General features: G+C 39.4%; 1 protein-coding gene across 1 annotated transcript in view; it reads left to right on the forward strand.

Moving 5' to 3' along the window:
- Window positions 1-26440, forward strand: part of lactbl1b (lactamase, beta-like 1b) — a 40061-nt gene extending 13621 nt beyond the window's left edge. The window contains exons 2-11 of the mRNA XM_058632903.1: window positions 6717-6951; window positions 7687-7883; window positions 10311-10375; window positions 16424-16499; window positions 18145-18316; window positions 20340-20446; window positions 21703-21860; window positions 22437-22684; window positions 23919-24024; window positions 24383-26440. Of these exons, the coding sequence (XP_058488886.1) occupies window positions 16440-16499; window positions 18145-18316; window positions 20340-20446; window positions 21703-21860; window positions 22437-22684; window positions 23919-24024; window positions 24383-25361 (1830 nt within the window). The 5' untranslated portion in view covers window positions 6717-6951; window positions 7687-7883; window positions 10311-10375; window positions 16424-16439 and the 3' untranslated portion in view covers window positions 25362-26440. The remainder of the gene's footprint in view (window positions 1-6716; window positions 6952-7686; window positions 7884-10310; window positions 10376-16423; window positions 16500-18144; window positions 18317-20339; window positions 20447-21702; window positions 21861-22436; window positions 22685-23918; window positions 24025-24382) is intronic.
- The last annotated feature ends 968 nt before the right edge of the window (window positions 26441-27408 follow it).

The following is a 27408-nucleotide window of genomic DNA, read 5'->3' on the forward strand; positions in this document are numbered from 1 at the left end:
TGAATTTATTTTTGAAATGTTTGATGTCCAGAAAAACACAATAACTTATTCAATTATTATTATATTATACTTAATATACTTATTGTAAATTATTTTCTTCATCCAAACTGGATTATTTCTGTTTTGATTATTGCAGCCTGGTATATGTGAAAGTGTAGCAGAAACATTTGTTTATTATTTTTCCTAAAATGTCATAAAATACTCACATTAACACACATTATTATGCTATACAAATTGTATAATTTTCATACAAACATTAATGATTTTTTTAAAAGGTTTTTAACTCTTAAATTGCCATGTTTGTGTCATGATAAATATGGATTTCAATGAGGACATTTTTGTGCGTAGCTGTGTTAGTGTGAGTATTTTAGTTAGCGTTGTTTTATGACAGACTAAAAATACACTCAAAAAATGCAGAACCTGGCATAAATCTTTAACATTATGCATGAAAAAAAAAGATAAAACATTCTAGAAATGAAAAGCCAAAAACACACAAATGTGTCTCGGTGTGTTTAAGGGTTAATATCATTGATTTAAATTGTTGTTGTGCACAATATGGTTAGTATTGACAAGGGACCAATTTTTAGTTCAGTCTTTTCAATAAATGTAATTAAAAATGTTTAAAAATACAAATCCAGCATGAAGAAAATAACCTTCAACGTGTCACATGAGAGGGACAGTGACAAGAATATCAGCCCCGCTCACTTACTGCAAAAGCGTTTAGAGTTTCAGGAGGAGAGTGTCAGTGATCTTGTCGGTCTGGTGTCACTTGATGTCACTTTGAAGACAGACACGGTGGTGGAAGGTTAGGTGAGTTGAGGTCAGCTGGGATGAGAAGCAGCACACACGCAGTCGCGGCTCATGTATTATTGAAATGAACTGAGCTCCCAGAACACAGCAAAACACTGTGTTGATGCCTTGTTGACAACAGAGCTGTGTTAAAGTAAACATGCTGTTTGACCAGCTGTGTGCAACACTATACAGTCATGTGGTTTAGGTCTAATACTGACCAAGTCACACTACAACCACTTTATTTATGAAGCACTTTAAAGACAACACAGTTGAAAGTACACAACTGTGTTACAGGCCATTTCAAATGACATTAAAAGAAAGTAAAAACAATAAAAATAGTAAAAGCCAACACCTTTAAGAGAGGACTTAAAAACAGGAAGTGAAAGGCAACTCATTCCATAGTTTCTGAGCGACTGAAAAAGCGTGGTCACCTCCAAGCTTCCTCTTTGTCTTAGGATCGACTAACAATGACTGATCTGAGTGTACGACTGAAGCAGGCCGGAGAGATACTGTGGGACAAGACCATGAAGACGATTAAAAACAAATCAAACTATTTTAAAATCAATCCTGAAAAAGAGCCAGTGAAGTGCCACTAACATTGGAGTAACATGACGAGACCATGGACTCCACAAAACTCCTCAGGATGTCCCGGGGCACCGCGGTGGTCAAGCGAGGCCTCTGTGGGATGGACCCATTTCTCCCAGCGCAGATGCTTGATCGATTTAAAACCAGTGGAATGTGGATGTGCCAGCTAAACACTATAATCTTGTAATCACGTTCCTCAACAGTCTCCAGAAGGTCTCAGCAGTGCACTCGCTGCGTGAAAGGTGCCCTTTTAATCACAGTTGGTAATATGGGAATAAACGGAAGCAGCACAAGGTTAAGTGGTTCTCAAAGTGAGGTCCTGGAAACTCTGCTGGGCTTATGACCATATATCTTATGGGCTGCAAAATAATTAGTAATAAATTGTCAATCTATATTCCTTATTGACAAGCACAACATAAAAATAAAGTCTGTGACCCCACAGGGAATTGTTTTAATAACCACCTTGTACAATTTGAATGATTAAAAAGTTGCTCCAGTTTTTAAAAATTGGATTTTAAATTATATACAATTGTCAAAGTGAAATGCTGTGAGCATTGCCACTAGAGGAGGAAAGACACACACACACACACACACTCTGTGTCTGTAGTTGTCGCAGACAGCTACTAACCACTGTGCCAGCGCGCTCAGTCGCAGCGGCTCTGATCAGCCCTCCATTTGACCTTGAAATTGTGTTATGCAATTTCGGTTGTATAATGACAATGAAGATGATTTCCTGATTATACATAAACACAGAACTGGTTAAGCCACAGTCCTCTGTCTGTCCCTCTTTATCTATCAGTGTCACCTGCAGCCTCACACCAGAAGTCTGTTCTTTTATAAAAAGAACATTTTTATAAAAAAGTGCAGGAAGCAAGTGCAGTTACTATTTAGGGAATGGGACATTAAAAAAAAGAATCTTGTTGATGGTTTTTATATCATTACAGCCTAGTTTTGCTAACTATGGCTCTGGGGCATCATTGAGCCATATTTTTAGACATTCTTAAAGATTCCTTAATAGAACACTGGAGAGAATCTGTTTTCAGTCTTTACTCCATAATCCTTTAGTCCACAGTTGTAATGTTTTCACATGTTCTCAGCCACTGTTTTCTAAAAGATACAGTGCTTAACAAAGGCATTAGACCGCCAGCCAAAGCCACAGATACCCTTAATGAACAGCAGTTGGTAATTTTGAATCACTGGTATGAAGAAGCTCTTTAACCAAAATGATATTTTTAATGCTAAAACACATTATTATTGTTATCCATGAATTTTTAAATTTAAAAAAAATATATGAAAAAATTGATTGATTAAGATGTCAAATTATACTTCTTTTCTTGCATTCCTGAACAGAAACATTCATTTTAGTGGTTGAATGTTATGCTTGATTAATTTCTGACTTCTCAGAGAAGAAGCCCAGTGAGTGTAAAAAGGTGAACTCAGTTTGTTATTTGCCAAATAAAATTATATTTTTAGTTTTAAACATGTTTTTGCAAGACTTCTAAAATATGTATGTTTTCTCATTTACATGATTGTATATATATACGGGCACACGGTGTAAACAAAAGAGGCTCCTTTCTCCCCGTTACATTTGTAGCATCAGCATATTGTGAAGCTGTAAGAAATAGCTGTGATTTTACTGTAAACCAACTCAAATTTCCAAACTCAGAGCTCCTCCTCCGTCTCCACCTCAGTCCATGACTGCACATATGATGTCTTTCTCTTCCCCAGGAGGACACTGTGAAGCTGCTGACATTAAAATCGACCGCTGTCAACAGGCTGTCACTCCAGATACCACGGCTGACATTGACAGCTGTGGCTGGTGTGAACACCTGCAGACGAGGACGCGTGTCCCCAGTGAGCTGTAGAGGAGGGGAGGTGAGGGAGGAGGATCTTTATGCACTTACTGTAGCTGTCACTTCCCTGGAGTTCCTCAGTGTGACTTTATGGATGCAGTTTGTTAATACTTTCATTAATGTGTGGTGATATAAGTAATTACGAGTAATAGTATATGCCGGAACACCTTTAAAAGTTACAATAAGTTGAATCAATCACGCAATCATATTTTATTCATACAGGCTTATTCTCTTATTTCAGTTGCCTCTTATTGGGTTATTTGCAAAATAGCATGATGAAATAATTATCCAAAAAATAAAGTTGCACATAAAAAAAACAATTATCATGATTTACAACTATCTTTTTTGTTGAAATCATGTCTTCATGTATGTATCGATGAATAAACTGGTAAAAACTTGGAAAAAGGAAAACGTTACAGTAGCAATTCTGATTCTAATACTACAAATCATTTATTTTAAACTGGATAGAATAATCTGCCAGTGTAAGTTGTTATTTGTTACATTTGTTGTTGTACATTTGTACACAAACATGTATACATGTACATCCAACAGTTGTTTGTTGGCTTTGTAGCCAGTATATATAATGGACGAGATGATGCCATGTTATCATTTTTTAATGAAATCACAAATGTTTATGCTGAAATAAAACCTAAGAGGGAAAAGTTAAAAGTTTCCTCATTAATTTGTGTGTGTGCGTGAGAGAGCAAACCATGTTAACAGCCGACACTGGATTGTGGAACAGAATTCTCATGCTTCCTTCACTTTGAGCCGTACCATAAGTGGTAGCTGGCTGCATCACGAGTGTCACACGAGGGTCATCAAGGCTTTGGTTGCATGAACTCTGCGATGTTAGCTGAAGCACTGAAGCATCAGTGCTGTCGCCTCACGAGACGCACACTGCTCGCTAAATCTGTGTCAAACTCCATGAGACGCACACATCTCCTCTGCACCGCAAAATCACGACAGACATGAGTTGTTCGCCTTTGCAGGCTCAGGCTCATCCATGGGCCATAATTCGAACACTTAACAGAGGCCAGTGAGTATGAAACTGCAATTAGGGAATCAGGAAGTGATGAATATGAAGATTTACATCTAATGCCCTTTTTATTGTACATTTAGAATTTAATTAATTCCTGTAACTTCCTAATTGCCGCCATTGTCCTCAATTTCACATCTTTCTTTTTACCCTGTAGAAAAACTATGTATCATATTCAGTAAGGGATCATATATATACTTATAAATGTATACTATCTGTAAGGTATATAACAAAAGAAAACTAGAACTCAAGTGTCCCCCACATCGGGGAGTGAAGTCTCACTGTCTCCCTCACTCAACAGTCTTCACTGTTGGAAAGCCACTGATATAATAATAATCTGAAGGATTACAATAGGCTCCTCGCACAAATTTGTGCCAAGAGCCGTTTCGGCCACTGGCATTTGTGCTCGGGCCTTATAAATAAATAAATAAATTAAATAATGACTGTTAAAGCTATGGGATTTCCAGTTTGAACAGGTGGGTGATTTGTGATTTGATGGTCTGTAATGAGTCAGAGTTCCTGGAAGGAAATTCCAGAGTGTAGGGGCCACGGCGGGCCCAAGGTTCCATGCTTGGTTCTAGTGATGGGGGTCAGGAGGTTGGAGACGGCGGGGTGGGGGAATGGCGGCGGAGAAGGTCGGTGACATAAGAGCGGGCAAGGTTATTTAGGGCTTTGTAGGTGATGAGGAGGATTTTGTACTGGGCAATTTAAATTTCCACTTAAACCATAGTTTAAGACAAATAAAGTGACGTTAAATTGAAGTCCTTTGTTTTAATTTGGCAAAGGGGAAAAAAAAAGATACATAGTTTATGTCAAACATTGCATTTGCATCTCGTCACATCTCGTCTACTTTATCCCATCACCAAATATTTACATATTTACAATATGTTTTACAAAATACAATATAAAACATGATGGGGGTTTTTTTTTATGAAAGATATGATAAGTTGTTGTTTACAGATCAGAAGAAACAAGAAGCTGAAGGACTAAACCAAAAGTGAACTGTGAGCACTGAGCAAACCTTGAAGTGGAGAGAATGTAAGAACAACGACATTATAATACAAAAGGATATTACTGTGGTTTTATATCTCTGGTCTCTGTTAAAGTATAAAGAGAGGAGCTTAAAAGCAACATCCAGTAGAATGAGAGCATCTATCAGCGTTACCATCATGTCATGCACGTCCTGACAAATAATTAGACAAGCCATTTGAATGGTCAAACAAGCATGGAGAAGCATTGGCAACAGATGGACTCCCCCCCCCCCCCCCCCTCCCCCCGTCATGTGAATTGCACATCAACCCTGCAATAAGTTGGATGCACTCATACACACACAGGCGCACACACACACACACACACGATGGTGCATTCTCGATCTGTTTATGGTTTGCAAGTGACACTGAGGGCCATTTGCTGACCTACATACGGCGCGGTGTTAAACTCATAGTGCGAATGCTGCGTCCATATGCCCTTACTCTCTGTTCCTGGGTGAAAATAGGTCAGAGGTCAGGAGGTGAACTCTTACGTGCGAGAGAACAAAAAGCCTGGGCTGCTTGTTTTTTTGCCATGTCTGCAATTGACTCAGCTTGTGTGTGTGTGTGTGTGTGTGTGTGTGTGCGCACATTAACACCACAGGCGTGAATCTTCATATCCAAACACGGGAGGTGTGAGGTGAATGAGAAAGCACTGCACTGCACTGCAAGCCTCAGAAATGTTCATTAGTAAGTGATTTGAAGGCGTGGCACAGAGCGGTTTCTCAGGGAATGATGGACTGCTGCTTGTACTATGCAGCGGTGCTGCCGGCGGAATTCGAGCAATGTGTTCCTGCTCTCCATTACATGTTAATTCTATCAAAGATTCATGTTCACAGAAAAGTGGGATAATGAAGAGTTGTCACTTTTTATTACAGTATAAATGCCTTTGATTTATCACCGTGAGCCCACAATACAGTTCACGGAGGAAACTGAAGAACTTCTCACAGCCCTGTGGAGTTTAAACAGACTGTAGGTGTTATTTATGGCCGCGATCGTGAAGAGCGAGTCGTCCAGTAATCAGAGGGGGGTTGGTGGTTTAATCCCCAGCTTGTTCAGATTAATGGTATGATTTTGTTTATGTGGGTAAAATAATAATAAGAAATGTTTAACAATTCACAATTCTTGTTCTAGATGACAGAACATGGAAAAAAAAATAGTACAGGACGAGGTAGATATAGCTGAGAGAAGAAGATCCACAGTTAGAATAAAAGCCCTGAATCATATCTGAACTTTTTGTTTGGTTCCTACAAACAACAAAGAAAAGCACTGATGATTGTTTTAAGATGTTTGTGTGTTTGCCGGAATGTTCCCTGATGCAAACCCATGCGTACCATTGCTCCCTTGTGTTGCAGTCATGTGATCATTCTGGCAATTGGCACCAGCTAATTTTCCACTTTTCCCCTCTCTCTCGTGCTCCAGGCTTGACGTGCGTGCTGGCAGACACTGTAACGATTAGTTGCCATCGACAGAACATCACAAACTAGAGCCTGGACCCCAACTTCCCCCCGCAGGCCTGACTTGATTGCAATTTTGAATCAAGGATGGTGAAGTTCTGTGGGTTTTGTGTTGGTGGCGACTGTTGTCAGGTCTGCAGAGACTCGGCACACAAATACCAAATTCAACGAGAAGGCCAACATGCTACGCAAGCACACAAGTAATGCTATTTACTGTAAAAGTGTTTTTGTATACAGTGGGAGATTACCAGTATTTTTCTTGTGATGATTCATTCCGCAAGTCATACAGTACATTATTATTTTTTTTTTTGTATTTACCAAAGGCATTTTGCTGTGTTGCAGTCCACTTCAAGATACTTAGTCATGCAAAATTCCTTACATGTGATTTGGGCTTCAGCTGGGGACTGCTAATAATTATACCTCTTAGTAAGAAGCTGGAGCATCACTGCCATCTAGTGGGAACACATTATCATGACATATCAGTGGTTCAGCAATGTCTGTTTGAAAAACATCCACGTTTTATACATTCTGGTTGCTGTCTGAATCTAAGTGTTTTTTTTTTAAGTGCACATATTTTGACTTATCTTAACAGGACAAGTACAGATACACAAATTACATTTAGGATTATTGTCCTACACTCCTATTGGTTGGACAAAACAGTGAGCAACTGCCCTGACATGTATGTACTGTATGTAAGTGCACATAACACAACAAGGGGTGTGTGGTCTACAAGTGGCCTGTAAGTTAGTCAGCATTTACAGTACCAGGACCTCGTAACTGAAGCAGTTCCACCATTGTTTTGTATGACCTAAATCTCTGCTTTCCTACTGTTGAGAGAAAATTGTTTGTTCCCCAGTTCTTTTAGTGATATTTATTCATTTATTTATTTATTTATTTTTAAACAAACATGTTTCTGGGTGTCGCTGCCGTGCCAGGGATGTCATCCCTCATCACACTGAACAGCATGTGGGTCTGTCAATACATGTCACTCATCTACCTGCAGCTCATCTTTGGCTGAGAGATGAACAAGAGAGGAGGAGGAGGAGGAGGAGGAAGAGGAGTAGGCAGCAGGCAGCAGTGCAGGAGGTGTCGTCTGGGAGAGAAATCTGACAATGAGTTGCAGGTGTGTGAGGTATGGCAAGTCTTTTTAACATTGAATCGTCAAGTTTGACTATCTGGATTTACGATGACAGATATCTGTGAGATCTGTGATCTGTAGTCACAATTACGTTTGCCATTCATGTGTATGGGGTTTGTCATTATCGATATCTACAATTCCAGTTTCAGATATCTACATTCTGCCCACCTGAAACTTGAATCAAGCTATCTAAATGCCATAATCACATGTTGCTATTGTTTTTTGTTTTGTTTGTTTCTTCAAAACCACCTGACTGGGTTTCTCTGAGGTCAATCAACAAAAAGTTAAGTTGGTTTGTTTGGTCATTAGAATTCAACATTTGTAAAATCTTCATCAGGGACAAGGCTCTACTTTGACGTTTGTTGTGAGGCTGTTTCTCATAAGTTGCTTGTTCTTAACAGTAAAGCCATCTGTTGTATCAGACGTTTTTAAGCCTAGGTTTTATGGTAATAAACTGTTATAGTAACGATTATAGTCAGAACACTAAACAGTATTATACTGTTAAATACTCTACACAGAAATGCAGGCTACTGTATTATTTTGACAGTAAAGAACTGTTGTAGAATTCAGTAGGTTACTGTAAAGTTACACGTAACTCCTGTACTTTTACAGAGAGTGAAAATAATTATATTTATTTACTTACCGTTGGGAAAGGGAGAGATAAGGCGTTAAAGGCCAAGTGCAATGAGAGTCCAAGCCAATCAGTTTCTGCACAGCATGACCAATTTCAAAGAGATTAATTATCACTAGTCTAGACATAATCTTTGAAGTCCAAAGTTACCCCAGGGATAAGCTCATTAAAGCTTCCTCACCTTACTCACATTTTCAAACCTGTAAATTAAGGAAATTGCATTTGGGATCTCACAGAAAGTCACGTAGAATGTAAACGGACATGGAGGCAGACTGTGCTTGGTTGTGGTTGCAGGACACATTAAACAAGCAATCATACTGTTTGTCCTCTATCTATACCGTCCTCCGGGACGGTATTCACATTCATCCTCATCGCACCGTGGGCAGCCAATCACTGTCCAGTCATAAATATCAAACATGTTTAATACACTGAATTCGGGAAGACTCTGATGACGTTAAAATCACGTCTGTTAACCCATCACACTACAGGATCATTTAGCCAGATAATCTGTTCAAATCAGCCTAAAATTGGAAGATACTCGCAATTTTCCTCTTGTGTTTCCACAAGAGGAAAAGAAAGGGGAAAGATTAACCAGAAAAGAGGTAACAAAGTTAGCAGAACTTTTATTGTAATTGTAGCTTCCTTACAAACAAACGGGTGGAAACATGAAACTCATGGTGGGCTGGCACCAATTTGGCACAGGTCTCTACTAAATTAAGGATTTAGTAATGGCTAAACTGCTACTAAAGCCTTAGGAATTACTGGCTAGGTTGCAGCTAGTATTTTACTAATTTCAGTTGCACCAGAACAATTTGCACAATCCTGTAGATAGTAAATTGTTGGCAGGCAGGGAAGCAGCAACAGGGAAAGAGGAGAAGGAGGTAAAAACCACACAGGCAGGGAGTCACTAACAACACATTAAGCCACTGTCACAGTAAAATAAGTGTGTATGCTCAGGATTTTAAAACCCAGGTGAACACACTTAGGGCCACATGGCATAGCAGCAGCTAGTTCTGTTTGTGTAAGAGCAAAAAGACCAGAGTTAGTGACTCCGTCTGATCATGGTTGCATGTTTTCTCCCGGTGTCCTAAAACAGACTAAAACCACACAGAGGTTAACTGGACACTAAATAAACCAGTTGTTGATGGACTGGCCACATGAACGTGAACCCAGCCTTTCACTGTATGTCAGCTGGGATTGGTTCCAGTGACCCCATGACCCTTTTGTGGAGGTGGTAGACAATGAATGAATGAACACACTTAGGCGAGTAATACCATTCCAATTGCCACTGGTTGGTCTGCATTATGGTTGGTGTTTTTTCACCGTTGTGTGAAATGTGAAAATCAACACAACAACACTGTGGAGCTCAGTGATGTCTTAATGTCTTAATCCCTTTGACACGTTTGCGCAAGCGCACTTTGCATTACCCTAATCACGTGACGGTTCGTGCTGTCGGAAAACTTTCACAGGTTTCTGAATGCTGGTAAAGTTGCACTGTAAAGACAACATTATTGGTTATTATGTGTTGTATTGACGCTTTAATTGTGTGGTGACTCTTTTTTTTTTTTTTTTTTTTAGAACAGTGTACGAAGTCAGTATGTTTGTACAATGTTTGTGTATTTGTACTTTGTTTGTGTGATACGAACTATGGCACGTGCTTTGTTTGTTTGTTTGGTGACTTTTTTAGTATAGTTTACCAAGTCGTGTATGTGTTTGCACAGAGAACCATGCCTTGTTTGTACTATATAAAGTGTGAGTGACCAGCTGAATGTTTTCTTCACTACTTTCAGTTTGTCTTGTGATGAGGAGCAGCCATACTGGCAGAAGGAGAGGACGTCCCACTCACTGGAAACACGTACGTATTTTTATTTTATTTTTTTATAGTAGCTACTAAAAAGATCCACCCCAACCGTTCCATTTTTAGGTACCCTTCCCCTGCGGTACCATAGTAATGGTGCATTATAGGGGGCGCTAGGCCCATGACAGTCAAATGGTTAGGCCACAGAAAAGGTTGAAAACTGAGTCTATTCTCATCCAAAGCTGAGCAAGCAGCCTGTTTTTGCACATTGAGACAAAGGCTCAAGTGTGTTTAATGTAAATATGTTTTATACTGTTCAAATGTGAAATGCAAAATATGTTGTTCATGTACATCTGCAGTGTTTTTTTCACAATAAAAATGTTTTTGTTTTGTTTTTATCCATTTAAAATGATTGCTACATTATTGTTTAACAAGCAGTAACGTGTAAATAAATAGATATGCCAGATATCACTTACTCACAGGACATTTTCTGGCCCTCTTTATGGTTAAAGTCCAGACGGACATTTTTAGGCTTTGGTGTTTAAGGTTAAAATATGGTCCTCCATTCAATCACTTGTTCGCTTGATCAGACGGATGAAATTAATATAATGAGCAATGTCCTGAGTTGTAAATAATAAGCTTTGTCACAAACATTAATGGCTATGCTAATGGTTGTGTTTGCAACTGGAAGATGAATGTGTGAATTAGTGTTGTACCAGAAATGAAGCGAACAACAAATTAGTGTGTACACCCAGGTCTTGTGTTCCCTGTGTGTATTACAGAGTCACTTGAATCAAGAGTGAATGCCAATTAATGAGGTTATTTATTGGCTTTCACTCCTGGTCACTCCCTTTTGACCAGTGGAAAAGGGGTAAAACAGTATAGTGCATAATGAGTACAATCAGAAACCTGGGGTCACGTGTACTGTGTGCAGATGAGCTCAGGAGACGAGGAGGAGGGCAACAGTGGATGAGGAAGGTGTGGGGGCATCTTGTGGGTCAGATGGAGAATGACATGTCTGTAGTGAGGAACAAAAACATGAAGAAACCTTCTATTAACTTTATTTCATGTATTCACTCTAAACATAATGCAACAAGTAGAGGGTGCAAAAGTGGTCTCACACCTGCAGAATGTAACTATCGTTTGACATTATGAAAATAGAATGTATTCATTGTGACAGTTTTATAGCTCTCATCCTGGGAAAAAAAGGAACAATATCAAGGACTGTAGCCCTTGCTGTGCTGTACATAACCAGTCATTTTGTCTGCATGTCATTCGCTGAAATACTGGTCTCCTATTTATTGATGGACCTGAAGAGGATTTCAACCAGAACCATAAAAGTGCTTCAGAAACAAATGACAGACATTAAATTAAAAATCACCCATTCATTTGTCCGCTGATGTTAATACTGAAGCCAAAGGATTAGTGATGTCTGCTTCAGTAATGATAGGAAGAGTGGATATTAATCATAGATTATATACTGGATTTAATGAATATAGAATTAATTAAGTGGAGTGGAGACCAAGGACATGGAGTTTTTGCAAATAAAAGAAGGGAAGGGAGGACAACAGCATATTTTTACATCAGTATTTGGTTTTTAGTGCTTGAGTTTGCTTTTCATGACACTTTTAAAGGATGTTTATGTTGCTGCATTGAATTGAATATTAATACTGAGGATGACACCTATAGCATTTGTGATTCACTTTAACTCATCAGTTCAATCATCATATGTTATCTTGCAAAAAAATACCTGCATCATAAATCAAATATTATTGTCCTTTGTCAATAATATCTGACCTCTATTATGATCAGTCCCTTTGCAACATCATGTTCTCCAGATAAGGTGTTTGTGTAACAAGGGGATTGTTGTCTGCCCGTCTTATAGAGGACATTCAACACAGCATGTTCTCTCATATTACTGGTGATTGTGAATGTAATCACAATGCCAGTGAACACCGCAGCTTGCAATAAGCCTGCAACCCCATGCAATAATAATAATCCATGTGCACTAAAGACGGCTGCATATTCAGTTCCCCACCATTTCTGCTCTAATAGCCCTGAGAACATTTTGTCTTTTATGTACAGATCTGAAGTGTTATGCTGCCCCTTGTATCTAAGCATGAAGTGACTAACAGCATAGCCTGTCACAGACAACAGGTTCAGTTTGAGCACTGATATAAAAAAAAAAAAAAAAAATGTTTATTTGTTGCTTCATTCTGAGCGTCTACTATGGCGCACTTCTGGAGTGATGAGAAAAACATCACCACGGCAAAGCCACAAATGTGTGTTCTTGGCTTTTTCTTTGGCAGCCTAAACTGGCACTCGCATCCAACTTCAACAGACAGTGGGTGCCAGGAAGGGTCGACAACAAACAATGCCTCAAAAAAAATGTTTGCACACCGGTAGTTGCCCCCAAACCCTTCAAATATTACGTGCATGTCGTGTCTGTTTGATGATGGATAAATAATGATAAAGTATAAGAATCTCAACTAAATGATGATAATAGACCCAAATATTGTGTGTAACCTAGAAAAACATGTTTGTATTCTGCAGTAGAAGCAAGAAGGCAACAGTGGACATGCACATTACAGTAATATACATGCACTTTACTTGGTAGAAGTGCATACAAATGTAAGGGTCTCCAGAGACAGTATTGGGTATAACGTGCAAAAAACCTCAAGGCACAATAACCATGAGCATTCTATTATGACTTAGACGTAGGGCTGTATTATGTCCTACATCCAAACTGATGAAGGGACATGACAAATAAGGGCTGAAATCTATTATACCTGCCCCCTTGTAAACAAAAAAATATTTGTTATTGTTTTTTCATATTTCTGTTTTACTTTTTGTGTTGTATTTTGGTTTCCTTTAAATCACTATGAAATTTCTTGTTATATTTTTGATACATTATCATTACAGGGGGTCTATGTCTCGTATTTTATACAAGTATTAAAATTGTTAAATGTTTGCAAGTAGAATTCCATAAATTGTACCATTCTCACAATAAATTACATCGAAAACATTGATTAGACAGCTCTCACACAAGCAGACCAGACCTCAGTTAGACCGCCTCACCTCATTTCACACCTGCTCCCTCCATTTGCGTCTCTAACTCTAGGCTCTACACGCGTTTAGTTCCACTGGCCATTTTTGCCGACTAATGTGTGTGTGTGCGTGTGCCATGTGTGTAATTTGCATAGCGCTTTGATCAACAGCTTAAGCTGTGTTGAAATAAGAGTTTCAAGTTTGTGAAAAATGTCAGGTCGTTGAATAGCACTAGTTGTCTTTCTGCTTTTGTTGAGTGACCTTGTCATCCAAAAAACACAGACTATGCACACACAAAAAAAATCACAGATACACACAAAATACACACACACACACACAAACTCACACACACACATTTTAGTGCCACGGCAGATGTGGCCATTGGCTGTAATAGTTAGTTAATCCAGAACGCTGGGTTTGCTCTGAGGAGGATTTAGCCATAACCATGATACATAACCATCTGTCAAGGTCCTGTTGCGAGCTCCCAAACCCACATTGCACAAAAGTGGAATTGTTTTGTCTCCCTGCCTTAAGAAGAAGAAGAAGAGGGGACTGTTCAAAGAATCCGGACTCAAGGTAAGTGCACCAGGAATTATTCAAGGACTAGAAAAGAGCTGCTTGAAACGTTACAAGTACACAAGTTTTCATGTTTTTCCACATGTTTTCCTCATGTTTGGAGCCAGCATGTGACGCGTTGACAACTTTAGCGTTGTTTACTGTTATGAATCCACCTAAAAATGTTAATTCATTATCAAATTCCACTTTAAATCAATGGAATCCTCTTCAACATCAGCTGTATACTTGGTGTTTAGTAATACAGTTCAGCAGTTCTTGACTAATTCACCTCACAGTTGCATGTAAAAGTTGTTTTTTGTCTGAACATCACATAATTTCAGTAAGTAAACACTATATTAATACAGCTATTCATGTTGGAATGAGTGCAAATGTCTTCCGTCATAGCTCATTTGTCCACAGATACCTGAATGTCACACAGGAGAGAAAACCAGTGTCATTTATTTATTTACTTTACTGCTTCTGACGAAAAGCAGAATTATAACTGAGCTTGTCCCTGAAGAAAACAACTATATTGATGGATGAATGTACCACAGTTGCATAGTTCATGTCACTAGAAAAACAGCTTAAATAGTGTTTTATTTTTTTCAAACTCTGAAAGCTGCATTTATTTTATCAGCTACTATGTGTCCTGATATATTCTGTCAGACAGTGTAAAGTAGTGAATGTACTAAATGTACTCTACAACATTTAGAATGAGCTGCTTTTTCCACTATAGTCACCTGTTGGAATTTGTATTACCCATAGAATGTATGTCACAAAGAGTGAGTGATGTCGTCTGTTGGAAATATTAGATTAGGCAAAACTTTTTTTTGCAAAAACACGAAAGAAACATGAAAATGCCTTTAAATGTGTAAGATGTCGCTGATTAATATTACTGGGATAGTTACAATTGTGGCTACGTTTGTACATTTATATACAAAAGTGTCCATATTTACAGTACATTACAGAGTGCTGAGGGCAATTACCTGGATAAGGAATGCATTTACAGTGTAGATGCATGGATGTACTTTATTCAACCCTGACTGGGACATTGTGTCCATTCATTTGAAATAATGTCCCTTTAGTCAAGTCAATTAAAATAGCACATTTCATAAGATGAACTGGTATTTAAAACCTAAGAGGGAAAAAAAAGGACAAAATAGACTAAATGAAATATGTCCCTATTTGTGCATTTCACCAAAATGTAACATCTCTGTGTCCCCACACCTTTAGCCTGGCCACTAAACAAACAACATGTTCACACTTAATTCATATCTGACCTTAAGCCATGTGTGTGTCAGTGTTGGCCATTTCCAGCAAGTCCACTCTTTGAATTTTTTGGAAAGGTGCAGCAGAGCAGAATGGTCCATGCTTATGGGCTCTCTCCGGGCAGCCGAGTCCAACCGTTGCTCCCCTGAGTCTTGTTTAACAAGATTACTCTTGACAAAATGATGAGAGTGAGCCTTAAACCATCAGCGGGATCATGTCCCTCTGCTTTGCTCTGCTAAATACAAACTTTTGTCTGACAGTGTGATGCTTGCAGGTCTCACTCTTTCACTGACACTCCAGTGTCACACACACTGCACCAAACACTGTCAAATCCATTAAAACCCCACATGATGTTTTATGATCACACACCAGCATCACAATGTAATGTTTGGTCTCAATCTAGATCAGAGGTCTGCAACCTCTATCACAAGAGCCACCCCTCTTCACCCTAATGTAATTCAACTGGAGCCACAAAATCTATTTGACCCATTAAAAGAAAACGTTAGGTATAAAGTGTTTTGTATAAATATAATTGCTAAAGTTTGTTGCATTTTTGGACATTTAAGAACTATAAAACTGTTGACATTTCATAGCTGTTGACAAAGCAAAGCACACAAAGAAAACACTGTTGGAACGTAGTATCTGGATCTTGACTTGAGGTTTGCTGTTTGGTGAACGTCTCACTACTGCTCACTGGCCCTGTCAACCTCCACGCAAGAATTTTGATTTAAAGATAAAACAAAAATCTTGAATACCACTTGATGTTATACTCCACATAAAGGCAGAAAGCCCAAATGCAGGACTCAGTCAGTCTTGTCTTATCTGGTCCTTGTTTTGTCTGATTCTGCTTTGTCAACACAGTGTTTATTTTTTCTGTAAATAACTCCTATTTTTTTAAATGCACTTCATAAATAAACTTACCTTAGCTTAGTATTGCTAATACTGTGAGTGAAATATTGCACGGACAATATCAAATCTTGCAGGTTATAAATAAAAATATAAACAAAGTAAATACACTAAAAAAATATTGTGTTTGTCACGCTGTTGTCAGAGGAAAAAGTGCCACAGAAAGATTCTTGTTGCTATTTAATAGCTCAAATTCAATATCTGTGGATGTTGCATACAGAGAGAAGTGTCAGATAATGCATGCATGCTGGCTTCTGTATTGATCTTACAGTGAGCAAGAAAAGCAAAGATTTCTGCTATAATTGCTTGTTGTTTTTCTTGTTACAGCTGGTGGAGTAGAGCCATGGGCAAAGTGGGAAGTAAATTTGTGGGTGAAGCTGCAGTGGATGGTGTGCAAGCACAGGTAACACACACACACACACACACTAGTTTCCATGACTTTGTAGGACATTGCATTGACTTGCATTCATTTCCTGGAGACTAACTCTGACCTTAACTAATAATTACTATTGGCCTAACCCTGATGTATCCTTAACCTAACTCTAACCCTGGCCTCAGCCTAATTTAAAACCATGTATTCACCTTAAAATGTAGTAATTTATCTTATGGGGACTTGATTTTTGTACCCATAAGGAAGACAAATCCCCATAATGTGACTATGTAAACATAGTTAGGTCCCCATAACATAAGGAATACCAGTTATACACACACACACACACACACACTCAGGGCACAAGCCTCCCGCCTGCACATGCACAGGAACTGAGTTGGCTCTTTAAATGTGCTAAACTACTGCTTTGATGGTGTGTGTGCGCGCGTGTGTGTCCTGACTGGACCAGCTGCTGCTCTGCACTGCTCTATCACAAGTTATGCAACGGGGATCAGAACAAGCTTGCTTTTCACACTTAATTTTCCACATGAAAATACATTACTAAGCTTGGGGGAAAACCATTAATCATTAATTTTCAGGTTAAATGAACGATTATCACTGGATGTATCCATGCTGCCGATGAATTACCCTCCTGGAATCCATACAGTTGTCTGAACACTAATGTATATTCTGGAAACTCGGGGATAGGGACAGTGATAAACACAGTGAATATCATCATATCATCCAGGACTGTACATTCAGTTGGTTTATAGATTTTAAGATTTTCAAACAACCCATAAGAAACAAATTAAATCATTAACTTATCCCAAACATATTCGTGTCACTTAGTAAATTAATTACAGAATGAATTCACCGGAAAACATATTTATATTTTAACTGTATTTCTGTGTTTCTCTCTATATAACACAGTTGTTTATAAACACCATTCAATGGATTCTTATTAAAGGTTTAAATCATTGGTAATATGTAATTTTTAGAACTTTAAAATTCAGCTCCTGCGCTACCCAGGAGACACAGCCTATCGCCTTCATCTCCGTTTGTTTTGCCTGAGTGAGAGCCATCTTTCCCGCTTACATGACTCGTGGTGGGCTTCATAAGGAAAAAGCGCTGGACTAGAGTGAATTGATTCACAGAGATTAAAGATTAAGATTTCTCCCGGCCGCTTTGGTGGAGTAAATCTGGGGGATTATGATGTCAACAGCCCGTGGCTGCTGCAAAGGAAATTGAACTGTGTGGGATGAGAGTAACGATAACCCGGCGTTAGTGCACAGTCAGTGAGGAGTCCATGTCTGTGCCTTCACCTCTGTGGGACACCATCAACTGCCTTCAGGGAATATGACTCACCTGTACTAACTCTGAGTAAATGTTTCACATGTTGATTGCGTGATAAGAGGATTTCTGTGTCACTGGTAATCCACCCTGCTTGGGCCTGAGAAGCATCAGGTGGTGAGTACAACAGAGATCACTTGGGTAGTGAACAAGGCGTCAGGGATTTCTGCCTTTTCACACGGAAGTAAATCGGTAGTTTTTAGGGGAATAGTAGTCTTTCTTTTTTTTTTTTGGGAGATGCTGCAAACACTCATACAGAGATGTACTGTATAACCTTGTCATTTACACATTCAGTGTTAACCCACTGTCTGTGTGTCTGTTCTTGAAGCCACCACCTGCCGTGGCTGCTCCTGCAGCAGCTGTTAAGTTCGAAGGACTCACAAAGGCCAACAGGATGAAGGTGAAATGGACTCAGCTGGGTTTGGTGTTCTTCCTGGTTCTGTCCCTGGTGATGACAGGATGCTTCTTCTGGCAATATCAGCTGCCAAAGGTTCTGCCAGGTAAGAACCAAAGTAACTTCTGTGCTTCCTCACAGGTGGGAACAGAACAGCTGTGTTAGAGTGAATAGAGTTTTATCATTGTGTCATGTGTAGTGTTACACCAGGACCAACATACAATATAGGTGCTTTTGAGGAAGAGAGAGACGAATCTTCAGAAAACAACTGCAACATCTTTCTCATTCAAGTCTCCCTGACTTCTTTTTCCAGATGAGTTTTTAACCCAGACTGGGTTTTATATATATATATATATATATATGTATATGTATATATACTTTGATGGTTCTAGTGTCCACTGACACTATTGACATCGATTGTTGTGTCATAGTTTTATTCTCAACAAATTATATACAATGTACAGCAGCAAAGAATAATGACATGTGAATTCATTTTTTGCTTGATTTTAAACATCTATAGAAGTTGGAGAATTTTCCCTAAACCATAAATGAACATAATATCTTTCCATTTTATCACAAAACCTACAGTACAAATACAAATGCTTCAGTCAGGGATTTCACTGTCCCTGTGACCCCAGATGTTGGATAAGCGCTTGATGATGGAAGGATGGCTTTCACTGTAAAGGCAAGGGTATTAAACGTTTTTATTGACAAAATGAACGAGGAACTAAAGCTGTCAGACACATATAGTCAAAAGAGTCAAAAGTATAATATTTGCCTCTGACATATAGAGGAGGAGAATTAAAAAGTGGCATTGAATCTAAATACTTGCCCCTTTTAGTCCTTAAATTTTAAGTAAAAAGTATTAAATTACATTCCACCACTGGAAGCAGAACTGGTCTTCAATCCCGTGGCTTATGGAGAGAATAGGGATAAGTGAAGTAGGATGAAGCAGAATTAGGGTGACAACACTGAGGGATGAAGATTAAATACAAAGATGCAAGACCCCCATTGCAGTGCCTTACATCCACTATACAATGATCTATTGTATTGAATTGTGGGGCCACCATAAATCATGATAATATTTTTTGTTTCATTAAACCTGTAAACGAGATCACGTTACTAATGGAGAATTGGAGACACTCTTATGATAAATTGAATATCCTTATTTCGCAAGATTTTTTTTTTCTCATTAATCCATACAGGAAAGACCATGTCAGTCAAAACTGCCCTTAATAAATGTACCATTCTCATTTTAATTTAGTCAAAGGTCATTCATTCTTTCATTCATTCATCTTCTATCGCTTTATCCTCCACATGAGGGACACATCACACCTACGGTCAATTCAGAGTGTCCATTTGAACTGACCCCCATATGTGGGAGGAAACGCACCCATGGGGAGAACATGCAAACTCCATGCACAAAGACCTTTGTTCTGACCTGGTTGCAAACCCGGATTTTCTTGCTGCAAAGGCGAGAGTGCTTTAGTCAAAGCTTTCATTTCATAATCTTAAGATTGAAGGCAACATTCATTAGGCATGTGACATACCCAACCATGACTCAGACCTGGGTAATCAGTGTACACACATCAGAGAACATCACAATGAACAAGTGGTCCTTGAAGTCTGATATTTATTGTAATAGCACAGCACATTTTCATTGTTCCCTAAAGAAAGTAAAGGTACATCAGGTGATACTATTACAGGGGAAAACAAGGCACGCTGCATGCTCTGATTCACAGATACCCATATGCACTAATACATCTTTTTATATTTCAAAAATGTAATTTTCATGTATGATAGTCTCTGACAATGAAAATGTAAATGGGAGCCTCACACATATTGAAATATCACTGTTCCCTCAGAGTTCACAGTTGGAGCAGGCTGTGTCTCCTTTGATTGTATACCATACATCCTGTCAAATGATTTCCTGTAAGATTAACACGGTCCTTTAGCAAGCAGTGAGATATAATGAAGTCCCAACACCTGGTTATATGATGTTGGCTTTTGTGCCATTAATGTATTATTCTCTAGAGGGAGCTACGATATCCTGTCCTTCTGTGTTTCTTTTTGGGGTTTTTTTTTTCTTCCTTTTATTTGCCTTTTGTCTTTTGCGGTCCACCTGCCAGATGAAGGCAGCGGTCAAAGTGCCAAATCTGAGATGATGTGTCCCCGCTTCCCCGAGCCTCTCCCGCTGAAGCATCCTATTCCTAGTCTGAAAGAGGCTCTGGAAAAGGTGAGAGCACTCGTTCATCATGCACTGAGTTATACCATGCACTCACTAGAGTCTGAGGAAATGTACACGCCGGCCATAATAATCCTTCACACCACACGCCTCTGCCGTTGACAGAAGGAGATTAAAGATATAGTGGATAAGAAAAAGTGACTGTCAGAGAAAAAGGTTGTGTGTGTGTGTTTCATTACTAATGAGGACGAGTGGAAGAAAATATGAACATGAAAACCCTTTTCTGTGTCCAGCAGTAACATTTGTTTTTGCCTTTCATCGCTACAGTGAACAAATACTAAAAGACTGAAAATGAATGTCGGACATAAACATTTTGATGTTTGTGATGTGAATTTTCTTGAGAGTCTTGAGAGTAACTTGAAACAAATTCATTTTAACATTGCATCATGCAGTTTTGTCTGGGATTTACAGATTGACTGCTGTGGGCATAAAAACACAGAAATTCAAATGTTAACATTTATTTTATTCAGATAGAACATCATATTTTTTTTGTCCTGTCCAGTACCCAGGACATGTAATATGGTTGACTGCAGATAGAACATCTTAGCCGCGTATGACTATAATCAACATGGAAAAGATGTTAAATCCTTTTATCATATGATCCACAAAGTGAACATACTCAATTTAATACATGGATTAAATCACTTAATTAAAATAATGTTGGTCAGTTACTTTGCCTAGTTAAATGAATACAAAGCTAACTTGTTCAGCAGTAACCTGAGGCATGTTTTATGTGTCATTTCAATAGATTTATAATACTGATGCATTAGTGTATATGCATCATTTTTAGTTCAGTAGATAGGGACTGCAAATGTGTGTCACGACAATATCATGCTGAGGCATTAGATAATTAATGGGTTCAGATGCAAATCTGTTACTCATTTATCCTAAAGAGAATATTATATACATTCAATTATAGAACATTAATCTGTGCGATCTCTACTCTTCTTTTCCCCCTCCCTATATTTCCTATACACAAGCACCTCAACATAGCCACACGCATGATTTCCTCATATTGTACATGTGTGTATCGTATGTATGTCTATATTATGAAAAATATTGTATGTGAATGAGTTTGATGATTTTAATAAATAGGACAAGAAACTCTAAACAGACATGTAGGTTGGGGTTAGGTGAACGAGCTCCATGACCCTCTCAGAACAGGTGTGATGGATGGATGGAGCCATGCAAGGTCACAGCCTGCTGTAGCTTAAGTTTCAAGATGAACTCCTCATTTTCTTTTCCAGGTGGATGTTTTACTACGACAGAGCATCAACGCTATCAGCCTCCCTGCTCTGTCAGCGATTGTGATCTTAAACGACACTGTTTTATGGACCGGAAACTTTGGAAAGAGGAACGGCAGTGACCCACTCTCACAAGCACCCAATGAGTACACAATCTACAGGTGAGCACTGCACTAAAGCTGACATCACACATGCCACAAGCTAAGAAACAAAAAGAAAGAAAATGCTAGGGTGCTGTTGTGTGCATGTTCTCACTGTGTTTGCGTGGGTTTTCTCCAAGTTCTCCAGTCCAAAAACATGCAGAGGTTAATTGGAAAATTGACTGTGAGTGTGAATATGAGAGTGAATGATTGTCTGTCTCTATGTGTCCCTGTGATGGACTGGCGACCTGTCCAGGGTGTTCCCCTGCCTTTTGCCCGTATGTCAGCTGGGATTGTCACCTGCAGCCCCGTCACACTCGTGTAGGATAAAGCAGTAGACTGTGAGCAGTGGAGTGAGTGGGAAAATGTCCTCTTTATGCGAATAAAGAGGACTGCACACAAGAGAGCCTAATATGAGTATTTTTTAGAACCTGTGGATCAACAATCAACCCTTTTCCAGGAATCCAGCTTCTGTTTTTTTTTGTTAAACCTCTTTGTAACCTGACACACCACATCACTTGGTACACAAAACCAACTGTTTGTTAAAGAGTAGGCGCATTAGGAAAATAACATCGCTCTCTACTACTTGTCTCTCAGAATTGCCAGCTTATCCAAAATCTTCCCCACACTGATGCTGTACAAACTGTGGGAAGAAGGAAAGATCAGCTCCCTCGATGACCCTCTGGAGAAGTACGTGGACAACTTCACCATCAAAAACCCCCTGGGGAGGACGCGAGACTCTGAGCTGAAATATGTGACCGATGGCCTGATATTTCTGGACAGCGGGGAGGTTCAGATCCGTTCCTCCTCAGTCACACTGCGTAGGATGGCCAGTCAGCTCTCAGGTGCATAGATATTCTAGTTTTATGGCAGCAAATTAGGGCTGTGTTTTAACCATTGACCGTATATAAAATTGGACGCATTCTTCCAGTTTGGAAGTCTACGGGAAAATTAGCCTTATTGTCACTTTTTCACAGTTTATAATGCCGGTAAAGATTTTCCTGAGTTAATAATCTCAATCACTAGATTCCTTCAATAGAACATGTCATTTATGTAAATTATGTTGCTATATCGAGCAAAATAGACACCACAATATTGCACACTTGAGTGGAAACCAGTGTGAGTGAAATCTGAATTTCTGGTTGTGAGCCTTCAAAGCTGGAGTTCAGAATCTTATGGGCAACATCACAGCTGGTTGCCACTTGGTTATGATGTTTCACTGCCATATTATTTTGATTCAGTAAATTAGCAATTTCCAAGAGAAATATGTTTGATCGATGAATCACAACTACATTATGCTACTACTACTTCATTGTGCTGGTGTTATTGAGTTTTATTTGTGTACATATGCAATATAGTTCATAAATTAGACCACATTCATGCAGAGTAAATGACCAGGTTAATGAAAAATAATCTTTTACCAATTGTACTAATGAAATGAAAATGGAGTCGTTGGCCCTTGGACTCAGTGGCGAGCTATTAATATCAAAGACATCTGTTCTAATAAACTAGACAAATTTCCCCTTGGGGTCTGTGGTGATGGTGGTGGTGATGGAGGTTAATGATTGAGAGGATGAATTATTCAATGTGATGCTACTGTGAAGGCTGGGCAGTGATGTGTTGCTGTGCTATTGAGCAGCATGGATGGATTACATGTGTAAAGACATGCAACGTCCTGCTCCAAATTAATAAGTTAAAATGTTTAAGTTCAAGTGTGTTTCTGGGTTGTAAGTTAAGAATATTTTAGCTGCTTTATCTCGACACAGCCATTTCAAACTGGAAAATCCAGTTTCTATCACTTTGTAAACCACGCACTACACATACCAGAGTGAAAATCAATGATTTTACATTGATTAATATGAGAGATGAGAAGATGCCTGAAGCGAGCGGTATCATCAAGACATTGAGTTTATAATCATGGCACATCTTGTTTGGTTTAAACCAATGAAAAAAAAACATGAGGAAAAGACAGAGCAAGTGTCTTGTGCGCACAAGTGATATTTGCTGTTTTGACTCTGTGGTGTTTATATGTACTAAAATAGTTTTATGTGACATTGTTTATACTGTGGGCCGATCCAGGCCTGCCCAGGAGACTCCGTGCAACAAATCTACTTTGGAAAGGAAAAACACAATCTGCTATCAATCTGCTACAAGACGATGTCCTTGTCGCAGACCCAGGCACCAAGTAAGATGTGTTCCACTGTTTCAATGAAATTGTATGGCATTGCATTGTTAAATTTTTGTTTTGTGACTCTTGACACAATTCAACAACTGGAAACTGTATTATTGTTAACACCTCAATGGCAGCAATATAGTTCACAATTCAAATATGTCAAAACTTCTAGTGCAACAACAACTTTAAACATGTGACCCTTTTTTTGTAGATGGACTGGTGAGGTGGGTTTAGTTTACCTTTCGACTGATCCAGGCTGCTGTAGTTTCATCATTCATCTTTCATCAACAAACATTCTATTCAAATTTTCAATAGTAAGCAACAAATTGTTTTTCAGAAGTTCTCTTTGTCCATACTTGTTTCCTTCTAGGTGTCACTATAGCAACCTGGCTTTCTCTCTGCTTGCTCATGTAATGGCTGAGTGGGTAGCTGGCGTCGACTATCAGCGTTGGATTATGGACAACATCCTGGACCGGCTGGGAATGGAGGACACCGGCTTTGACATCACCCCTGGAGTGCAGAGTCAAATGGCCGTGGGAGTTTATTCTAATGGAAAGCCAGCTCCGCTCTATGACCTGGGCTGGTACCGGCCTTCGGGTCAGATGTTCTCCACCGCGGCAGACTTGGCCAAGCTCGCCATGATGCTGCTGGGTGCTTATCACCGCAAGCTGCTGGAGCCAGACTCACTGAAGATCATGTTGACACCGCTCTTCAGGTGTAATGACGACTACTTTGCTAACCGCACGGGGACGCCATGGGAGGTGAATGAGCTGATGGGCTACGAAGTTTTGCGTAAAGATGGTGATCTGGACGGGTACTCGGCAACCTTTTCTCTGGTACCCAGACTGAAGCTCGGACTGGTAGTGCTAATGGCTGGCAGCAGAACTCAGAACCAGGACGTGGTCACCAAGGCCTACAACTATATGATCCCATCCATAGAAAAAGCCTTTAGGGAAGCCAAGAAGGTCCTATCTGGCCCCCCAAACCCAGACCCTTACACCGGCTTCTTCACCTACAGCAATATTACCTTCTATGAGATCAAGGTTGGGACAGATGGAGTCCTGATCATGCAGCAGTTTGGGCCTCAGATTGAAGAGCTGATCCCAGAAAAGTACAGGACAATAAAGCTCAACTATCTGGTCGACCGTGTGTTCAAAGTGGTGTTTGAGAAAGCATACCCTTGTGATTTGCAGGTAGGCACGGCCTCAGTCTCCCTGGAAGCCCAAGACGGTCAATTATTTAACTTCTACATGTTTGATAAGCGTGGTTTGTCCCCCGGTTTTGACGCTCCAGGCTTGAATACATATAATGTGGTCAGAATAGCCCGCAGGCCGTCTTTCTCGAGCTGAACATCTGCAATGCCATGGCCTAAAGACACATATGATGCAATTTCGGGATGAGTGAGGGGTTGAAAACAGAGAGAATGTAAATACCAAGAGACCAAATAAAAACATCTGTGAAGATTGTCAGGTCAGTGTGTCCTCAGAAGTGCACATGCTGGGTTGAGACCTGGAGTTTTCTTGAAGACATTTTACCAAGAGGCTTATCGAGATCCGAACACATTCTGACTTTAAAAGTGAAGACGTGTCTTGGATGTGTGTTGAAATTAATTCAGGTAAAATGCGTGTAAGTCCAATTGTCGATATCTATACTACTGAGGATCAAATAAAAAGACGGAGTAAGTCTGAGTCACAGAGAAGATCAAAGCTCTTCCTTCAGAGAGAGCACAGCAGGGACAATGTAAAAGTCCATCTAACCGTGCCATGCCGTGCATAGACAATGCATTCATTTACTTTTCTGAATGATGTTTGTGATTGTTTTCCTTGCACTTGCTCGTCATTACGTCTCATAATTGGCCACTCACATTATGATGATAGAGTGTTTGTGTGTCTCCAGTCTCTGCTCTCCTCCAATCTTCTCTTGAGTGAGAACAGCCGGCACACCACAACATTTGTTACTGGTCATTTATGTAATACACTGCATATACAAAGATAACCTTTTTAAATCATGGACCATGAGTGCATTTTCACAAAAGCATTATCACGTACAGTACATATTTATCTTGCACCTATGACAAAGAAAGAAGAGATTTAATTTGCCTTCTTGACAGATGCAATGGGAATATTTTCATAGCAAATGGTGAATATGTATTTTGATTTCTGTTGATTCATTTATTGCCTACCGCTTTATCATCCACATGAGGGTCGTGGGGGCCACTGGAGAAAATCCTGGCGGACATAGTGCGACAGGCGGGGTACAGGTCAGGGCCAACACAAAGACACAGCCATTTCAAACTGGAAAATCAAGTTTCTATCACTTTGTAAACCTACACATACCAGAGTGAAAATCAATGATTTTACATCGATTAATATGAGAGATGAGAAGATGCCTGAAGCAAGCGGAATATAAATAAATCTCTGACTGTCCATCCTTGTGTCGGGTTATCATCAAGTCCTCGGGTTTATAATCATGGCACATCTTGTTTGGTGTAAAAAAAAAAATGGAAAAGACAGAGAGAACAGCGAGAGTGTGCACTCAAAATGATACTTGCAGTTTTGATTCTGTGGTGTTTATATGTACAAAAATAACTTTATGTGACACTGTTTTGACTGTGGGCCGATCCAGGCCTGCCCAGGAGACTCCGTGCAACAAATCTACTTTGGAAAGGAAAAACACAATCTGCTATCAGTCTGCTACAAGACGATGTCCTTGTCACAGACCCAGAAACCAAGTAAGATGTGTTCCACTGTTTCAATGAAATTGTATGGCATTGCATGAACGTCCTCCTTGTTTCATTCTTGTTTAGTGACACTTGACCCAGATCTGACAGGATTTGAGGAATTCAACAACTGGACTCTGATGTTTGTATTATTGTCATTAACGCCTCAACGCCCGACATCAATATAATTCACAATTAAAATATGTCAAAACTTACCGTACAACAACTACTTTAAACATGTGTTACCTTCTTTTTGTAGATGGGCTCGTGAGGTAGGTTTAGTTGGCCTTTCGACTGATCCAGGCTGGTTCTCTCTCCGTGTTTCCTGTAACACAAAGACAAACACATAGAGCCAAACAACCGTTCACTCTCACACCTACAATCGATTTAGAGTTTCCAGTTAACCTCTGCATGTTTTTGGACTGTGGGAGGGAACCGGAGAACCAAGAGAAAACCCATGCGCACACATGGAGAACAAACTCTATGCAGAAAGGTCCTTGTTCTGACCGGGTCTCAAACCCAGGTCTTTTTGCTTTAAGGCAACAGTGCTTTTGATTTATATATTACGGGATTTATGACGTTGCCATGGAAATGGGGTTGCTGTTTTAATACCAGCAATCTTGCACTGAAATATAGATAATATAGTTCAAACATTCTGGCTTTACAATAGGCAGCAA

This window comes from Solea solea, chromosome 6 (genome assembly GCF_958295425.1).
Source record: "Solea solea chromosome 6, fSolSol10.1, whole genome shotgun sequence".
Taxonomy (NCBI): Eukaryota; Metazoa; Chordata; class Actinopteri; order Pleuronectiformes; family Soleidae; genus Solea; species Solea solea.